Raw genomic sequence first — 18,058 nt, forward strand, 5'->3', positions numbered from 1 at the left:
TCCTACAAAGAACAAGGCTAAGGAGTTGAAATAGAAAGGAGTCCAGTCTAAACAAGCGTAGCAGAGAAAATAGTATGAAAATTCTATATGTTTGTGATTTTCCTTTCACTGTCACCCAAAGTATATAAGGACAATAATTTTCAGCAAAGATCAGAGTTTCATTTCACAGTACAATAAACAAAGATGTCGAACGCCATCATATAATTGATAGAGCAGAGAAAATATGCACAATGTTGGTATAGCTATTGTGTTACATAATCTATTACCAGAATACAGCAATCTTGTGGATGATATACACAGTTCACAAGATTAGACAAACCTGGTTCAGGCGATTTTAAATATACAAAATCGGATAAAACAATACTCCTATGTTGTTGTGGTGACATGACTCAATAAAACTGCATTCACCATCTAAATTGTTTGTCTGATCGAAGGACAAGCTCGGGGAAACTAACCTTCTTGCTGATAGAAGTAACTACACATCATTTACAGGCAAACGCTCTTCTATAAATACACGGCAAATGGGACACCTCTTGCACTTGTCACAACAGGTGCTGAAAAAGAATGATCAGTTATAATAATCAGATTAGAATTTCTTTTAGCAGAAAGCGTTATATGAGAAAGAAATGAGATATTAATTTTCCTTCAATATGGGATCTGCTCTAAACGGTAGATATTTCAAATATCGTATATCACAGAAAGAACGTAAATCGGACTGTAGAAAAGGAGTAGCATGAGGGGTTTAGCCGTTTACCTGCAGAGGATGTGATGCCGACAAGGAAGGAGAAGAATATTTATCTGTTCCTCGAAGCAAATTCTGCATAAAATTTTTTCCTGCCAAAATGATTCACATGTAAATGACTCAGCAGATGACAGTACTGATTGAAGAACAAGCATTAAATAGTTTTGGTTGTGCAGGGTTCTTCGGAAAGTGTAAATATCCACACTAATTCCAGAAACATGATGAATTCGTGAGGACAAGGAACAACATTTAGAAACACTAATTAAGGTACTTATAAAGAAAAACACTAATTAAGGTAATGCAAGCTAATTCCTCCTTTCTAACACTTCACGTATTTGTTAAAGAAGGCTAGATTTCTTTTAAAGTATCCCATGATAATAAAAGAAATATAAAGTGGACAGTTTTCTTCCTCTTATTGCTGAATTTGTCGAGAGAATATAATGCATCAACTAGATAGTCTTCTTTATAACAACATTTCACTATAACGGTCAAATTTTCTCTAGAACCAATATTTCATGTTATGTTATAATATATGTTCTCTATAACAGCGCTTCGCTTTAGCAGCCAAAAAATATTGGAACAAACGCTACTGTTATAGAGAGGCTTGACTGTATTAGCAATATTTTGACGTAATCTTACATTTTGAAGCCTTTCGAACTCATCTTGTTTTGATTTTGTGATCTCTGATTGCTCACAAAGTGCTGCTTGCAGTCTCCATATCTGAGATAACAATAACCAATTATGGATTAGGGTACAATGGTAGCAGAGGAAGGATGCAATAGTATGACGAAAAAGCTAACCATCTCAAGGAGCACTAAAGAAACCAAAAAAGAGGCAATAAGAAAAGAGAAGCAACCTCTTCAGCAAGCTTCACTTTAGGCATTTGCTTTACAGTATCAGGTGAGAAAGTATCGTACCTAAAATAACAATCAGAAGACGCTGAGATGATAAATCAGTGGAAGTATTATTGGTTAATGAAGCACTGCATGTACAACTTCAAGCAAGAGCTACATGTGTAGGATAGCGAAGATAAATTCGCCAACATCAAAAAGTGAACTTGATCTGGAATCACGATAGACCAACGAGGTTTTAAAATAGGATAACGATTCCCACTAAGGTGCTGGCAATAACCTCAAGGCATATTAGAGCGGACCAAGTAAATAATAACTGTCATATTATTTACAAGATCTCCGGCGGCACTTACAAGATTACCATGGTCCTCTAAGAGAATTCGGCAAAAAAATTATAAGCAATAAGTCATTTTAGAATCTTTTTATTGACTAATAGTCCTTCTCTTACAGTATTTATACTTACCCATGCATTTAAATCCATTTTCATGATAAATATCCTATTGCTTTTGTAATCTTAAGGTTCTTTTTTCATCAATAATTTTCACTCATCTAGTTCTTGTTTGGTATGCGACTATCGTCTCACAGGATAAACATTCATCAATGTGCTGTACAGAACTGCAAAAGTTGCAAGTATAAACAGCAGCAGAACACTAACCCAGATGTCCCAGCATAATATAAACGAGCTTGTTCCTCTCGACTTCCTTCATCTATTGACCACCAACCTAAAAACCTGTACCAATAAGATCAACACAAAGAGACAAGCACACGGAAATGAGTGGACCTATACAATGCTCGAAAGGATCAGAAGTTGCACAGTTTGACCTTGCTATCATTACCTTGACCCGTGATGCATTAAACCGAAAGAATCACGAATGAACGAAGATATCCTAAAATAGCTTCCGACACCAGCTTCACCATCAACCAAAAGAATAATTTTCTCCACAAGTCTATAGACAGAGAACAAAACACCAGCTCCTTGCAGTAGGAAAAGAGGGATAAACAGTACGGGAATTGGGATAAATCTAGCACTTGGTGGGGTCCCCTGTAACCAAAATGTGTTAGTTGCAAACGTGATTAACTAATTGTAAAACTGAAAGTAAAACTTCGTACAGCCTTCGCACCGCTAAGCGCATGAAAAGCAATATCTGGAAACAAACAATAGGAATTTTCATCACATGACCGCCAATGTCTTGTAAATTGCATATTTCATTTTGTTGATCATCTTCATCCAAAGATCCCAGAAATCCACTATTCCAGTTAAGATATCGCATGCTTGATGTAGAAGAGCTGGGTGTACGGAGACTTGAATGTCTGTGGATTGCAGGGTTGTACCATTTTGTGCAGATAATAAATGCAAAACATTCTGCGACACTGAACGCCAACAACGATACAAGTTTAGCAAGTAATTAGGCGCAAGTAACTATCACGCACAATAAGTGGGAGTTTTCTGTACCCGTAGTTAATGAATAAATCCCACCACCCAAGAGCAGCAACATCTCCTGCAATTCATAGCAAATGAACTTGATTTTGCGACATAGACAAACTGATAAGAATGTTGCTACAGATATAAAAATAAGACGAGAAGAAGCAAACATTGCAATTTTGGCCACACAAATTCAATGAAAGAGTCAAATAATTACCACATATCTTCAGAAGAGTAAATGTTGTTGCCGCTATGAAGAAGACCATAGAGATTGCAACCCAAAAGTGCTGAGACATAGATAACAAGATGATTTTCAGAAACTACCAATCCACAGATATTAGCGCAAACTGCATGTTACACCAATCAATTACATTTTCAAACAACTTTCACATTAACAGGATGAAACACAACATATATCAACAAAAGGCACATAACACCAGACTGCATATAGCGGCAAAACGTATTTATTAAAAGTCCCAGTTAAAAGATATAATCAAGTATGTTTATTCCTGATAAGCATAACTCCTCAACATAAACTATTGTTCAATCCTACTTTCACCAGTGAGGAGAGAGCAGTCAACCTCTTGAATATTATGGTAAGAAAAGATCCAGAACTTAAGAGTTCACTTCCTTTTAAACTCCATAAAATATTCCTTTACGCTCTTTTGTTTCCACAGTTATGCAAGTGAACAAATAAGCTTTCTCAGCTAGTCAATCTAAAAGGTATCAGTGGCTATTAACATCATATTCCTCCTAGTAGATAAACTACAAGAAACGACATGACTGCTAACTGTCGGTTTTTTATTTAATAAAAAAGAATAGGAGCTCTATACTTACGGGAAGGGTCTCCCATATAGCCTCATCACTCATGCTTTCTTCATCTCCGGGCATCAGAGCCCTGCACATTCTGAACATGAGGAAAAGTGCAAAAGGAATTAGATACACGTCAAAAACCAAGACCAATTTTTCCTGCTCTAAAAGTATGCTGCAAAAAGCATATTTTTGGAAACGTTATCTCATATCTCTTTATTCCAAAAATAACTCAACACTGCCACCAGATGGTTTAAAGGTCAGCATTTCTTGGCAGAATAAGTATCTTACCTAACATTATCAACCAAGATAGCAATTTCAAGTGCTAGCAGGGGAAAGAACACAATCTTCAAACTTACAGCTGCAATTGACCAAAGTTCACAAATAAGTGGCGCTGGCTGCTGCGTATATGAACTAGCATTGCATATCAAATTTAAAGAGAGAAAGTTAAGCAGTAGTCGTTTATTGACTCCTTGTTTATTAGAGAACTAACATTGCATATCAAACACTATTATGAATCAACAAGAAGGCATCAAACGGTTAGCTGTAAATGCATCAGGTAATGATGTTCAAAGGAAATTTTCTTGTTTACCGTAGGTGCTGTCGAGATGAATAGAAAGGAGGAGTTCAAAAGCAACAAGCAGCGGTGTCGCCATGACAGCATGAAATGGTGCCCACTGTTTATGAAGGAAGGTGTGCTTCTATTACTATATAGCTTTTTGACAATATACAAACAACATTGACTGGCACATGAAACGTTGAATCTAAAATCGGAAAAGTTAATGGTCATACATGTCGATCATGAGGGATTGACGGAGCAGGTAATGAGAATCTACCCCTTGCTACAACCACATGAAACAACCAAAGTGGAACGAAAACGACCCTGAAAAATGAACAAAGGTGAGAACAAACTGTAATTATACTGCTTTTTTTTTCTGTGAAGAAAGTAATTATACTACTTAAGAGAGTAGGGGCTTCAATATAAGGCAATACTTAGAAACTCATTTCCCTGTAAACTGCAAATGATATAATTATAATGCAGAAGAAAACAGAGTACAACCATATGACAAGGTCCCGAGAGAGGTGCTCTGGCGATGCTTGGAGGCTAAAGGGATCCCAATAGCCTACATTAGGGTGATTAAGGACATGTATGACGAAGCTAAGACTCGGGTTAGGGCAGCGGGAGGAGACTCGGAACACTTTCCGATTATGATGGGGTTGCACCAGGGATCAGGTCTTAGTCCATTCCTATTTTCCTTAGCGATGGACGCATTGACGAGACACATTCAAGGTGAGGTGCCATGGTGTATGTTATTTGCGGATGACATAGTTTTAATTGACGAGACGCGGGGTGGTGTTAACGAGAGGCTGGAGGTTTGGAGGCAGACCCTAGAGTCTAAGGGTTTTCGAGTTGAGCAGGACCAAGACGGAATACATGGAGTGCAAGTTCAACAACGATACCCAGGAAGGGGATATGGAGGTGAGGCTTGATACGCAAGTCATTCCCAAGAGAGCTAGTTTCAAGTATCTTGGATCTATAATACAAGGTAACGGGGAGATTGATGAAGATGTCACGCGTCGTATTGGAGCAGGATGGATGAAGTGGATGCTCGCTTCCGGTGTCTTGTGTGATAAGAATGTGCCGCTGAGACTTAAAGGTAAGTTCTACAAGGTTGTAGTTAGACCGACTATGTTGTATGGAGCAGAGTGTTGGCCGGTCAAGAACTCTCATACCCAGAAGCTAAAAGTAGCTGAGATGAGGATGTTGAGGTGGATGTGTGGGCATACCCGGTTGGATAAGACTAGGAATAAAGTTATTCGGGAAAAGGTAGGAGTGGCCCATGTGGAGGATAAGATGCGGAATGCGAGGTTGAGATGGTTCGGGCATGTTAAGAGGAGAAGTACAGAAGCCCCAGTTAGAAGGTGCGAACGGTTAGCCTCGGTGGGTAGCAGGAGGGGTAGAGGTAGGCCTAAGAAGTCTTGGGGAGAGGTTATTAGGCGGAACATGGCGCAGCTGGAGCTGACTGAGGACATGGCCCTAGACAAGAAGGTGTGAAGGTCAAAAATTAGAGTAGAAGGTTCGTAGGTAGTCGAACGTTTCTCTTTGTCTTACTCAGTTCGCTGGCATTAGTGTTAGTATGATATCTTTTATTCATAGATGGCTATTACTACCTAGAGTTTGACTGCATTCTTGGTTTCGATCTTATTTCATCTTGTTGTTATTCCTACTTGTTGTAATTACCTTTTCTTTTTCAGTCGTTCTCTAGCCGAGGGTCTATCGGAAACAGCCTCTCTGCCCTTCCAGGGGTAGGGGTAAGACTGCGTACATCTTACCCTCCCCAGACCCCAATTGTGGGAAACTACTGAATTTGTTATTGTTGTTGTTGTTGTTACAGAATACAGAGTACAAAAACAACAAGATTAATAAATAAGAGCTAAGATTCATGCAGCAAAGGCTGTAATAACTTGTTCTTATATTTCTCGGATACCTCTCTTCCTCTCAATACACATACATATGGACACTCACACACACACAGAGACACGCATGCGTGTGTGCGTGTGCGCGTATTGCTGTTTCCAGCTATTAGAATAGTTATATTAAAAGGCCAAAAATAGAAAAATGGAAGAAAAACACCCTACTTTCAATGATTTCAGCATATTGAGAAATCCAAATTTGCATGAGTTTTCAGTATTTCCAATCAAGGAATGCAGAAACTCTTATAGTTATTGAGAATTTTGATGTTTGGGGTCCAAGATGCTTTCCTGAATGATTAACCATATAGTCGAAGGTCTGGATGCACTTGCGTAACTTCTCATCACTAAACACGGAAAAGTGGCATAAAAGAGTACATTTGGAAGATTGTGGATATGTTGAGCCTTAGAGGCACAAGCCAACCTGTAGTTTTATATAACATTGATGATCTTGTATTTGCAGACTAGAACCAGTCTTTTGAGGCACTTATCAAAAAGATACTCTGAAATGCTCCGAGATCGAGGTCTCATTGCCGAAGAAGACCTTGGCTAATTCAAGTAGCCTTCGCTTTGTTATCTTCCTATAGTATATCCATTCCAACCATCCTACTTTAATTTGCTTCTTACATCTTAATGTATCATGCCATTCTCTTTGAAGATTGAGCTTAATATCTGAACTATCTGCATGTACCCACTACAATCCTATCTAGCCTCCCTTACCTTTATTTTTCTTTTGAAGGAAAAACTTACCGTGCATATATTCTTCTCAACTTCCTTCACAATTTCAAATTTTGGTTGACTTTCTCGGTTAATAAACAAAAATCATCTATAAATAGTATACAACATAGAACCTTTATCTACATACTATCAGTTAACTCATCTATAACTAGAGTAAACAAGTACGAATTCAAGGCATATACCTAGTGTACATGAGAAACTCCTCTATATCTCATTCCTTTATTCGCACACTTGTGATTGTCCTTTTGTACACATCCTTTATGACATTTATCTTGTTGTAACGAATTTCTTTCTTCTTAAGCACCCACCAAAAAAAAAAACTTTCTTGGTACTTTCATATGATTTTTTTTCATTAATTATCTTAGCATAAACATAGAATATCTTAAATCTACCAATTACAAATTCAAACAGGCTCTACATATAGTCAAGAATGAACTCCAATGATAAAAAAAGCTAATTTGTCACTAAGACTTGGACCAATCTTCCTCTCACTAATGCTGCTGCTACAGTGCCTAACGAATCACTCATAATTGCCCAAAAACCGCAATCAACATTATCAGAAATGTCTAGTTGCAAATACACCCCTCTTTCAATACGCGCAATTTACAATATAATGGTAAGCACATCATCCAAAATCCTAAAGTTGCTACCTTTTTTAAGCTCAACAATGACACAAAATGCATTCCAATTTTATTTTCCAACAATGGAAATTCATGCTTCTAAGTTAATAAGCACTTATTACAAACTAGCACAACATAGATTCAAAGTACTCAACAAGAACGCTAATCTTAGCAAGTCATTTGGATAAATTCAGACAAAAGACCTTCACTTTATCCACAAAAATCCTTACTTTATCAGCACATGATTAATCTCACAAACGATTAAAACTTCCTCCATTCCCTCAAGATAAAATATTTTCTACAAATTGGTCATGAAATATGAAATTACCAAAATCATTAACCAAAAAGCTTCCAAATTTCTAGAATTCAACAATTTAAAAACTCAGAAAATTCCCAAAAATGCTGAATAATACAGAAAATAAATACTGGCAAAAGTAAAGACATACCACCAAGGATAATGAAAGGCTTGATCAAGCTTGAGAACAAGAAGCAAAGTGAAACAAAAAAGCAATCCATGAGCTGCTACTGCTTGAATAGATTTCAATACTCTCCTAATTCCACTCATCACTTCCCCAAAATTCTGAAAACCCAATTTAACTCCTTTTTTTCACAAATAAAAAAGAACCCCACGTTCGAGATGTCAAAGAGTAATAACAGTAAATAAAGGGAAAGAAAACAGATTTTCAAGAACAGACATGGGAAAGAAAACAGATTTCACTCCTTTTTGGAGTTTGAATATAAGAAAAGAAAAGAACAGGAACAAGACAGGACAGAGCAACGTTAATTGCGAGAGAACTTTATTACACAGACTTGGCTTTCACGCCAAAACGCCGCTCTTTGTTGTCTTATTGCCCCCACAGCCGACGTGGTAACATATTCCGAGAACTCAAAATTACGAATTTGCCATATTTTTACCAAAAAAATGTATACTCCATTCAAGATTGATAGTAACTCCGTTTTAAGTTATGTGAACTTATTTGACTGAGCACGTAATTTAAGAAAAGAGATAATACTTTTGAATTTCTGGTGTAAATTGAGGCACATATATTTTATATAATTATAAATCATTACGTAAAGGTAAATTATTTTCAAATAAGGAAAGAGGTCATTCTTTTTGGTACAGACTAAAAAAGAAATAAGTTCACATAAATTGAAACAGAGGGAGTAATTGTTATAAAATAAAAACCGTAAACTAAATAAACCAAAGACAAGTATAGAGAGAGATTGATATATTATTCAAATTTCAAACTTATGTACATAATGAACTGAAAACTCCTGTTAGGCTTTTCAGGAAGCAGCTGCAAGGCTTTTCTTCAGCTGCATGTAAGCTGTCTGCATGAGTTGCGTGCAACCTGCCTGTTTAATAAGAAGCTGCTGCAAATAATTTCACTGAGCTGCTTGTAGATAAATTTCAACAGAGTACTAAATGGATAATCTTCTTCAGGAAGATTATCTATAGCGGAGTAATAAATGGACATCCACAATATAATTATTTTCATAACACTCTTCCTTGGATGTTCATTAAAAGGTATTGTGCCTCATTAAAACCTTACAAGGTAAAACCTAGTGGGAAAAATCCTAGTGAAGGAAAAAGAGTACACATATTTAGTAATACGCATTTCTAGTTGCCTCATTAAAAAACTTATAAGAAAAACCCAGTGAAAAAAATCTTAGTAAGGAAAAAAGAGTACATCGTATTTTTAACTCCCCCTGATGAAAATCTTGTTTTAAATATTTGAGTCTCCGCATTCCAATCTTGCATATCATCTTCTCAAAAGTTGAAGTTGACAAAGATTTAGTGAATAAATTTGTCGGGTTGTCACTTGAACAGATTTGTTACACATAAATGTCACCATTTTTCTGAATATCGTGTGTGTAGAATAATTTTGGTAAAATGTGCTTCGTTCTATCTCCTTTTATAAATCCTCCCTTCAATTGGGCTATGCATGCATCATTGTCTTCGTATAAAATTGTGGGTCTTTTCTCACATTCCAAACCACATTTTTTTCGAATAAAATAAATTATTGATCTCAACCATACGCATTCCCTGCTTGCTTCATGAATAGCTATTATTTTAGCATGATTTGAAGAAGTAGCAACAATAGATTGTTTTGTGGAGCGTCATGATATGATAGTATCTCCACATGTAAACAAGTACCCAGTTTGAGATCTAGCTTTATGGGGATCAGATAAATAACATGCATCTGCATAACCAACGAGATCTGTACTATCTTTGTTAGCATAAAATAAACCCATATTAAGAGTTCCCTTTAAATATCGCAATATATGCTAAATCCCGTTCCAATGTCTCCGTGTAGGAGAAGAACTATATCTTGCTAGTAAATTAACAGAAAATGCTATGTCAGGCCTTGTAGCATTAGCAAGATACATTAGTGCACCAATTGCACTGAGATAGGGTACTTCGGGACCAAGGAGTTTCTCATCTTCTTCTGGAGGTCGGAACAAATCTTTATTCACTTCAAGTGATTTAACAACCATTGGTGTACTCAATGGGTGCGCTTTGTCCATGTAAAGGCGTTTTAAGACCCTTTCTGTATAGGCAGATTGATGGATAAAAATCTCATCTGGTAAATGTTCAATTTGCAGACCAAGACAAAGTTTTGTCCTTCCAAAATCTTTCATCTCAAATTCTTTCTTAAGATATTCAATTGCCTTTTCGAGCTCTTCTGGAGTTCCAACAAGATTTATGTCACCAACATAAACAGCAAGTATAACAAATTCTGATGCCATTTTCTTTATAAAAATACATGGATAAATAACATCATTTATGTAAACCTCTTTCAACAAATAATCATTGAGGCGATTATACTACATGCGCCCAGATTGCTTTAAACTGTACAAAGATCTTTGTAATCTGATTGAGTACATTTCCCGAGATTTTGAATATGCTTCAGGCATTTTAAACCCTTCATGGATTTTTATGTAAATTTCATTATCAAGTGACCTGTATAGATAAGCTGTAACCACATCCATTAGATGTATTTCAAGCATTTCACGTAAGGCTAAACTTACGAGATACGAAATATTATGGCATCCATAACGGGTGAATATGTTTCTTCATAATCGACTCCAGGTCGTTGTGAGAATCCTTGTGTAACAAGGCGAGCCTAGTATCTTTCAACTTCATTTTTATCATTCTTTTTTCGCACAAAAACCCATTTATGACCAACTGGCTTTATACCAACAGGTATTTGGACTACCGATCCAAAGACCTCTCTTTTAGCAAGTGACTTCAATTCCGATTGAATTGACTCTTGCCATTTTGGCCAATCAGATCTTTGTCGACATTCTTCGACAGATCGGGGTTCAAGATTCTCACTATCTTGCATAATGTTAAGTGCAAAATTATATGCAAAAATATTATCCACCATTATTTCAGATTGATTTAAATTAATCATATCACCAATAGAACTTATTAAAAGTTCCTCACTCACTTGAGTCTCAGGTTCATTGATTTCTTCAGGAATCTCAGAACTAATCAGATCTTGGGTCTCTTTAGGAGATCCCTTCATAATATCATTTCGATCATTTGTCGATTTTTTTTTCTAGGATTTCGATCCTTAGAACCCAAAGGCCTACCACGCTTCAGGCGTGCTTTAGGTTCACTAGCTCTCATGCTAGTAGATGGTCCTGCTGGGACATCAATTCGGATAGGAACATTCTCTACAGGGATATGTGACTTAGTTATCCTTTTCAAATCAGTAAATACGTCCGGCATTTGATTTGTTATATTCTGTAAATGTATGGTCTTCTGGACTTCTTGATTACATATAGGGGTACGTGGATCAAAGTAAGATAATGATAAAACTTTCCACACAATTTCTCTTTTGATTTCCTTTTTATCTCCCCCTAATTGTGGGAAATTTGTTTCATCAAATCGATAATCTGCAAATCGAGCAGTAAATAAATCTATCGTCAATAGTTCAAGATAGCGAATAATAGAGGGTGATTCAAATCCAATATATATTCCTAACCTTTTTTGCGGGCCCATCTTGCTGTGTTGTGGTGGTGCTACTGGCACATATACAACACATCCAAAAATTCGTAGATGGGCAATATTTGGTTCATGACCAAAAACTAATTGTGACGGAGAATATTTATTATAATGTGTCGGTCTGAGACGGAACCGCAGCTCTTCCCTCTGGGAGGGTGGAATATACCTGTCCAATAAGATACGGGTGAACCTGTCCCAAGTCATGGGAGGAGAATCTGCTGGTCTGCTAAGAGCATAAGACTGCCACCATCTACGGGCTCTGCCCTCTAGCTGAAAAGTAGCGAAATCAACCCCATGGGATTCCAATATCCTCATGTTGTACAGTCTATCCTTGCAATGATCAATGAAATCCTGTGGATCCTCATGTCGCTCACCCCGAAGACAGGAGGATGTAGTCTAGTCCATCTGTCCAATAGTTTCTAAGGATCGGCGGCTACAACTGGCCTGGGCTCAGGTGTAGCTGCTGCCACTGACTGGACTCCACCCACGGGTAGTGCACCCTAGGTCTGATATACAGCAGCTGCCTGTCCATGAGCCTGCGCGGTAGGGGTCTGTGCTCCCCCGCCCGCCTGAGATGTGGCTGGGTCTGCCAGAAATAAACCGGCATGAGTCATATTGTCCATGAATCGCGGCATACGACCCATGATATCCTGAAATCCCGGTGCAGATATGAAGTCCATCGGAGCTGGCTCTGCCACAGGCACCTCACCCTGCTCCTCAATAATGGGATTCTCTGCTGGATTCACTGGCGGCATAACTGGAACAGTCCTGGGACGTCCTCGCCCTCTACCACGGCCTGGAGCCCTCCCTCGGCCTCTGCCTCGGCCTCTAGCAACTGGGGGAGTAGCTCTTCCCTGGTCTGGAATCTCATTAGAGCGTGTTCTCACCATCTGTGAGAGAATAAGAGAAGGATATTTAGTACTACATCAATTGCATAATGGAATATGAAGAAAGGTAGTTTCCGAACACCATATAGCCTCTCGAAGATAAGTACAGACGTCTCCGTACCGATCCGCAAGAATCTATTAGGTATGCTCATAACTTGTGAGACCTACGTGAACCAAGTGCTCTAATACCATGTTGTCACGACCCAATTTCACCTATAGGTCGTGATGGCGCCCAACACTACAGCTAGGCAAGCCAACTAATAAGTCAAACGTACATTGGTTAAACTTTTATTCCAAGAAAATAATAAAATACCAACTTCTACCAATGTGTGTGCCAAGACCCGGTGTCACAAGTGTACGAGCATCTAGTAGATTATACAAAACTCCAAATACTGTCTGAAATGAAATAGACAGAATATAAATATAAGAAGAGATACAGGTAACTGCAATACAGCTCAGAAAGGTAGCTCACCACTATGCCTCAGGATGACGTGGGTATGTGACGATAGGTCCTCCACTAGTACCTGTCTCAGATCCTGCACAAAAAGTGCAGCAAGTGTAGTATGAGTACGTAAACAACGTGTACCCAGTAAGTATCAAGCCTAATCTCGAAGTGGTAGAGACGAGATGGCCGACTTTGACACTCACTATGGGTCAATAATAATAACTGAAATAAAACTAGGATATTTAAATCAGCATGATTTACAGAATTTATAATAATTTATTTAATCAGCAGAAATAATCAAATTCCTTCAAATGTAACAATTCTCAATATATTAATTAAATTCCTTCAATTCAAATAATTTCCAATTTATCAATTAAACCTCATTTACAGGAGTAACGATTAATTCCTTAACAAGCAAGAATAATAATTCATTAAATTCCAAGGATTTTTCAATTTATTAATTAGCTTCACAAGCTGAAATAAATTATTAAAGTATCGTGTAATTATTATTATTAAGCACGATTTCTGTCGAGGACGTACGGCCCGATCCAGAGTGTCGTGTATACTGCCGAGGGACGTGCAACGCGATCCATAGATGCATCTATCCTGCCGAGGCGTTCGCCCCGCTCCACAAGAAAGGAGGACATTTTCTTATGTGCCTCCGGAAGGAGAGTATATTTATTATAAGATGAATTTGGGAGGAGAATAATTTCTTTTAACAATTAATTGATTTAAACAAAAATTAAGCATATGAAAATTTCATATTTTTCTACTTTTCATAACAATTCACAATATATACATCAATTATTTTAATTAATAAAGAATACAATTCACACAAGTAATTCATGCTTTGAGTCTTAAACTACCCGAACTTTAGCATTAATAGTAGCTACGCACGGACTCTCGTCACCTCGTGCGTACGTAGCCCCCGCAATTAGCAACAATTATTCAATTTAATCCCTATGGGGTAATTTCCCCCTCACAAGATTAGACAAGAGACTTACCTCGTCTTGCTCCAATTAATCCACTATAAGGCCTTTTCCACGATTATCCAACTCTGTCTAGCTCGAATCTATCCAAAATAATTCGATACAATCACTAAAAATTATAGGAATCAATTCTATAAGAAAATACTACATTTTAAATAAAAATCCCGAAATTAATTAAAAATTCGTCCGTGGGGCCCACGTCTCGGAATCCAGCAAAAGTTATGAAATCCGATAACCCATTCAATTACGAGTCCAACCATACCAGTTTCACTCAAATCCGACTCCGAAATCTCAAAAATTCGTTTCTATGAGATTTCTAAAACTTTTCCAAATTTAAATCTCAAAACACTAATTTATGGTGAAAACAATTATATACTTGTATATGTAGACCAAATCCGAGTTAGAATCACTTACCCCAATATTTTTTCCTTGAAAATCTAATAAAAGTCGCCTCTGCTCAAACTCAAGTTCGTCAAAAATGGCAAATGGGGCGAATGTCATCTGTTTTTATAACTTACAGCTCTGTCCAGTCCGATCAAGGAGCTCGATCAGGGGAGCTCGATCTCGGGAGCTCGATCTCAGGGAGCTCGATCTTGGGAGCTCGATCAAGGAGCTTGATCTTGGGAGCTGGTCATGGCCTCGATCAGGCCTCGAGCCTGGGACATGGTCATGGCCTCGATCAAGTTCGATCTTGGGTCTTGATCCTGGCCCTCGAGCCTAGCCTTCGATCGTGGCTTCGATATTGAGCCTCGTCCCTGACTTCGACTCAGGCCTCGATCGTGGGCTCGATATCTAGGTTCGATCTGGGGCTCGATCATAGCCCAGAATATACAGCAGAAGGGAAAATTGCAGCAGCTTTTTAAGTCCAACTTTTGATCCGTTAACCATCCGAAACTCACCCGAGGCCCTCGGGACCTCAACCAAATATACCAACAAGTCCTAAAACATCATACGAACTTGGTCGAACCTCTAAATCACATCAAACAATGCTAAAACCACGAATCATACCCCAATTCAAGTTTAATGAAACTAAGAGTTTTCAACTTATACATTCGATGTCGGAACCTATCAAATCAACTCCGATTGACCTCAAATTTTACACACAAGTCATAAATTACATAACAGAGCTATGAAAATTTTCGGAACTGGATTTCGACTCCGGTATCAAAAAGTCAACTCATCGGTCAAACTTCCAAACTTAAATTCTTGTTTTTAGCCATTTCAAGTCTAATTTAACTACGGACTTCCAAATAAAATTCTGAACACGCTTCTAAGTCCAAAATCACCATACGGAGCTGTTGGAATCATCAAAATTCTATTCCGGGGTCGTTTTCTCAAAATGTTGACCAAAGTCAAACTTAGCACTTTAAGGCCAACTTAAGGAAGCAAGTGTTCCGGTTTCACCCAAACACTTTCAAATCACGAACCAACCATCCTCGCAAGTCATAAAATCATTACAAGCACCTACGAGAAGTTTTATTTTAGGGAACGGGGTTCTAAAAGTTAAAATGATCAGTTGGGTCATTACAGAAAAAGAGTAATTTAGGTTTTTATAAATAAATAAAAATTAAAACAGAACAAGGAGTTAGAACAAAGAGAAGCAGAAGTCGAAAGCGGCGAAGAAGAAAAGCTGGGAATTAGAATCAGGTAATTACTCTTCTCGTAGTACATGACATTAAATTTGCATATAATTTAGTTTGTAATGATTGTATCAATCATTGGGAGACAAGAATTAATAAGACAATGACTACTTGGAATTTAATAATTAAAAAAAAAGGAGATATGCTGCCATGAATAGGAAGAAATTACTGCTCTCCTATGGGATTATTCCTTTAAATTTAGGGATAATGATGACCTAATAAATGGGATGAATGTGGAGAGTTATAATTGTATAATTATGGTGATGAACTGATGACTATGCTGATTTTGGAATTGAATTAGATATAGATTTATGTGTTCAATTGACAAGAGGGGTTGTTCCGATGGTAAGTAACCTCCGCTTCCAACCAAGAGGTTGTGAGTTCGAGTCACCCCAAGAGCAAGGTGGGGAGTTCTTGGAGGGAAGGAAGCCGAGTTTCTATTGGAAACAGCCTCTCTACCTTATGGTAGGGGTAAGGTCTGCGTACGCACTACCCTCCCCAGACCCCACTAATAAGATTATACTGGGTTGTTGTCGTTATTATTTGTTCAATGGTAGGAAAAGAATACACTATACGTGCTATTTATACAGTTTCAAAGTTTTGTTGTCTTCAATTTAGAATAATGATTATATGAATAGTGATAATAAGTACAAATGAGATATGAAATTGGAAATTTGAACGAAAAATGAAAAATCCCGCTAGCCATTATTCTTATGAACTCCTAGATCCATAAGGACATGGGCATATGTAAGCCGGTGTAGCTAAGCGAATAACGCAAAGAAAGAATCATAAAATAAATGCATTCTTCGCACGTTATTACATGCCTGGGTTCGGGCCAATCTATATGAGCATGGTTCGCTTCGACCATTTGGCTCTTATAATTTTTCCTATTGGGACCCTGTTGTTGTGAAATAACTTTCTTGCGAGACCTCGGATATCGTTGCAAATGCTGCACGATCAATGGTTGCCTCATTAAAACCTTACCGAAAAATCCATTTAGGATAAAACCGGTCTAAGGGAAAAAGAGTGCAATGCGTGCTTTCAAGCGAGAGATCTGTCTTATCCCTTGTTCGGACTTCTGCATGGGTTAGTTTTGAGATATAAACGAATATGGAAAGGTTGTACCTTAGCAGTAGTACCGTTTAAGATGTGATACATTCCAGCTGCTTGATAGTTGTTTGCCGTTTATAATGCTGATCCTGTACGATCCCTTTCCGACGTTCTCGAGTACCTGATATGGTCCTTCCTAATTCGGTCCTAGTTTCCCTTCATTCAGATTTCAGGTATTGATGGTAATTCTTCTCAACACTAAGTCCCCAGGCTTGAAATGGCGGAGCTTGGTTCTTCGATTATAATATCTTTTGATTCGCTGCTTTTGGGCGGCCAATTGGATGAGAGCAGCTTCTCGTCTTTCGTTCGATAGTTCGAGGCTTGTATTCATAGCCTCGTTATTTGATTCTTCCATCGCGAATCGAAATCTGGCACTGGGTTCACCAACTTCGACTGGTATTAATGCTTCGGACCCATTTACTAAGGAGAATGGGGTCGCCCCCGTACTGGATTTTGACGTTGTCCGATATGCCCAAAGGACTTCGGGCAGGATTTCTCTCCATCTCCCTTTAGCGTCGTTCAACCTCTTCTTTAAGTTTTGAATGACAGTTTTGTTTGTTGATTCGGCCTGCCCATTCCCACTGGGGTGGTATAGCGTCGACAATATCCTTCTTATCTTGTGGTCTTCGAGGAATCTTGTTACTTTGCCGCCAACGAATTGTTTTCCATTGTCACATACTATTTCAGCAGGTATCCCGAATCGGCATATGATATGATTCCAAATAAAGTCTATAACTACTTTCTCTCTTATTTTCTCAAACGCATGCGCTTCAACCCATTTAGAAAAATAGTCAGTCATAAATAAAATAAATTTGGCTTTACCTGGGGTCGATGGCAGAGGGCCGACGATATCTATTCCCCATTTCATGAATGGCCACGGGGATAGGAGTGAGTGGAGTTGCTCTCTGGGCTGGTGGATCATCGGTGCGAACCTTTGACATTTGTCACATTTACGAACAAATTCCTTCGCATCTTTGCCCATATCGATCCAATAATACCCTGCTCTGATTATTTTTCGGACTAGTGTATCGGCTCTAGAGTGATTCCCGCAAGTACCCTCGTGCACTTCCCGTAGGACGTAATCGGTATCCCCCGGACCCAAGCATACTGCCAACGGTCCATCGAACGTTCTTCGGTACAACATTCCGTCCGAAGCCAACGTGAATCGAGTAGCTTTAGTCCGTAGGGTTCTGGAATCTTTAGGGTCCGATGGGAGTTTTCTGCTTTTCAAGTATTCAATATACTTGTTTCTCCAATCCCAGGTTAAGCTTGTAGAATTTATCTCGGCGTGACCTTCTTCGATTACCGATCTCGAA

General features: G+C 38.3%; 1 protein-coding gene across 2 annotated transcripts; it reads right to left on the reverse strand.

Moving 5' to 3' along the window:
- Positions 1 to 185: 185 nt before the first annotated feature.
- Positions 186 to 8,481, reverse strand: LOC107815502 (uncharacterized). 2 transcript variants are annotated; one of them, XM_016641082.2, is made up of 14 exons: positions 8,103 to 8,481; positions 4,619 to 4,709; positions 4,419 to 4,503; positions 4,118 to 4,187; positions 3,854 to 3,923; positions 3,234 to 3,303; positions 3,047 to 3,092; positions 2,715 to 2,964; positions 2,430 to 2,635; positions 2,249 to 2,323; positions 1,599 to 1,659; positions 1,382 to 1,462; positions 755 to 834; positions 186 to 554 (listed from the first exon to the last, which is right to left on the reverse strand). In XM_016641082.2, the coding sequence occupies exons 1-14, from the start codon at positions 8,219 to 8,221 to the stop codon at positions 476 to 478; spliced, it is 1,383 nt and encodes a 460-aa protein (XP_016496568.1). In that variant the 5' UTR covers positions 8,222 to 8,481; the 3' UTR covers positions 186 to 475. The 2 variants fall into 2 exon arrangements, with proteins under 2 accessions (XP_016496568.1, XP_016496569.1); XM_016641083.2 differs by lacking the exons at positions 4,419 to 4,503; positions 4,619 to 4,709 and having other exon boundaries at positions 8,103 to 8,468.
- Between the last annotated feature and the right edge of the window lie 9,577 nt (positions 8,482 to 18,058).

This window comes from Nicotiana tabacum, chromosome 24 (genome assembly GCF_000715075.1).
Source record: "Nicotiana tabacum cultivar K326 chromosome 24, ASM71507v2, whole genome shotgun sequence".
In the NCBI taxonomy this organism is placed as follows: Eukaryota; Viridiplantae; Streptophyta; class Magnoliopsida; order Solanales; family Solanaceae; genus Nicotiana; species Nicotiana tabacum.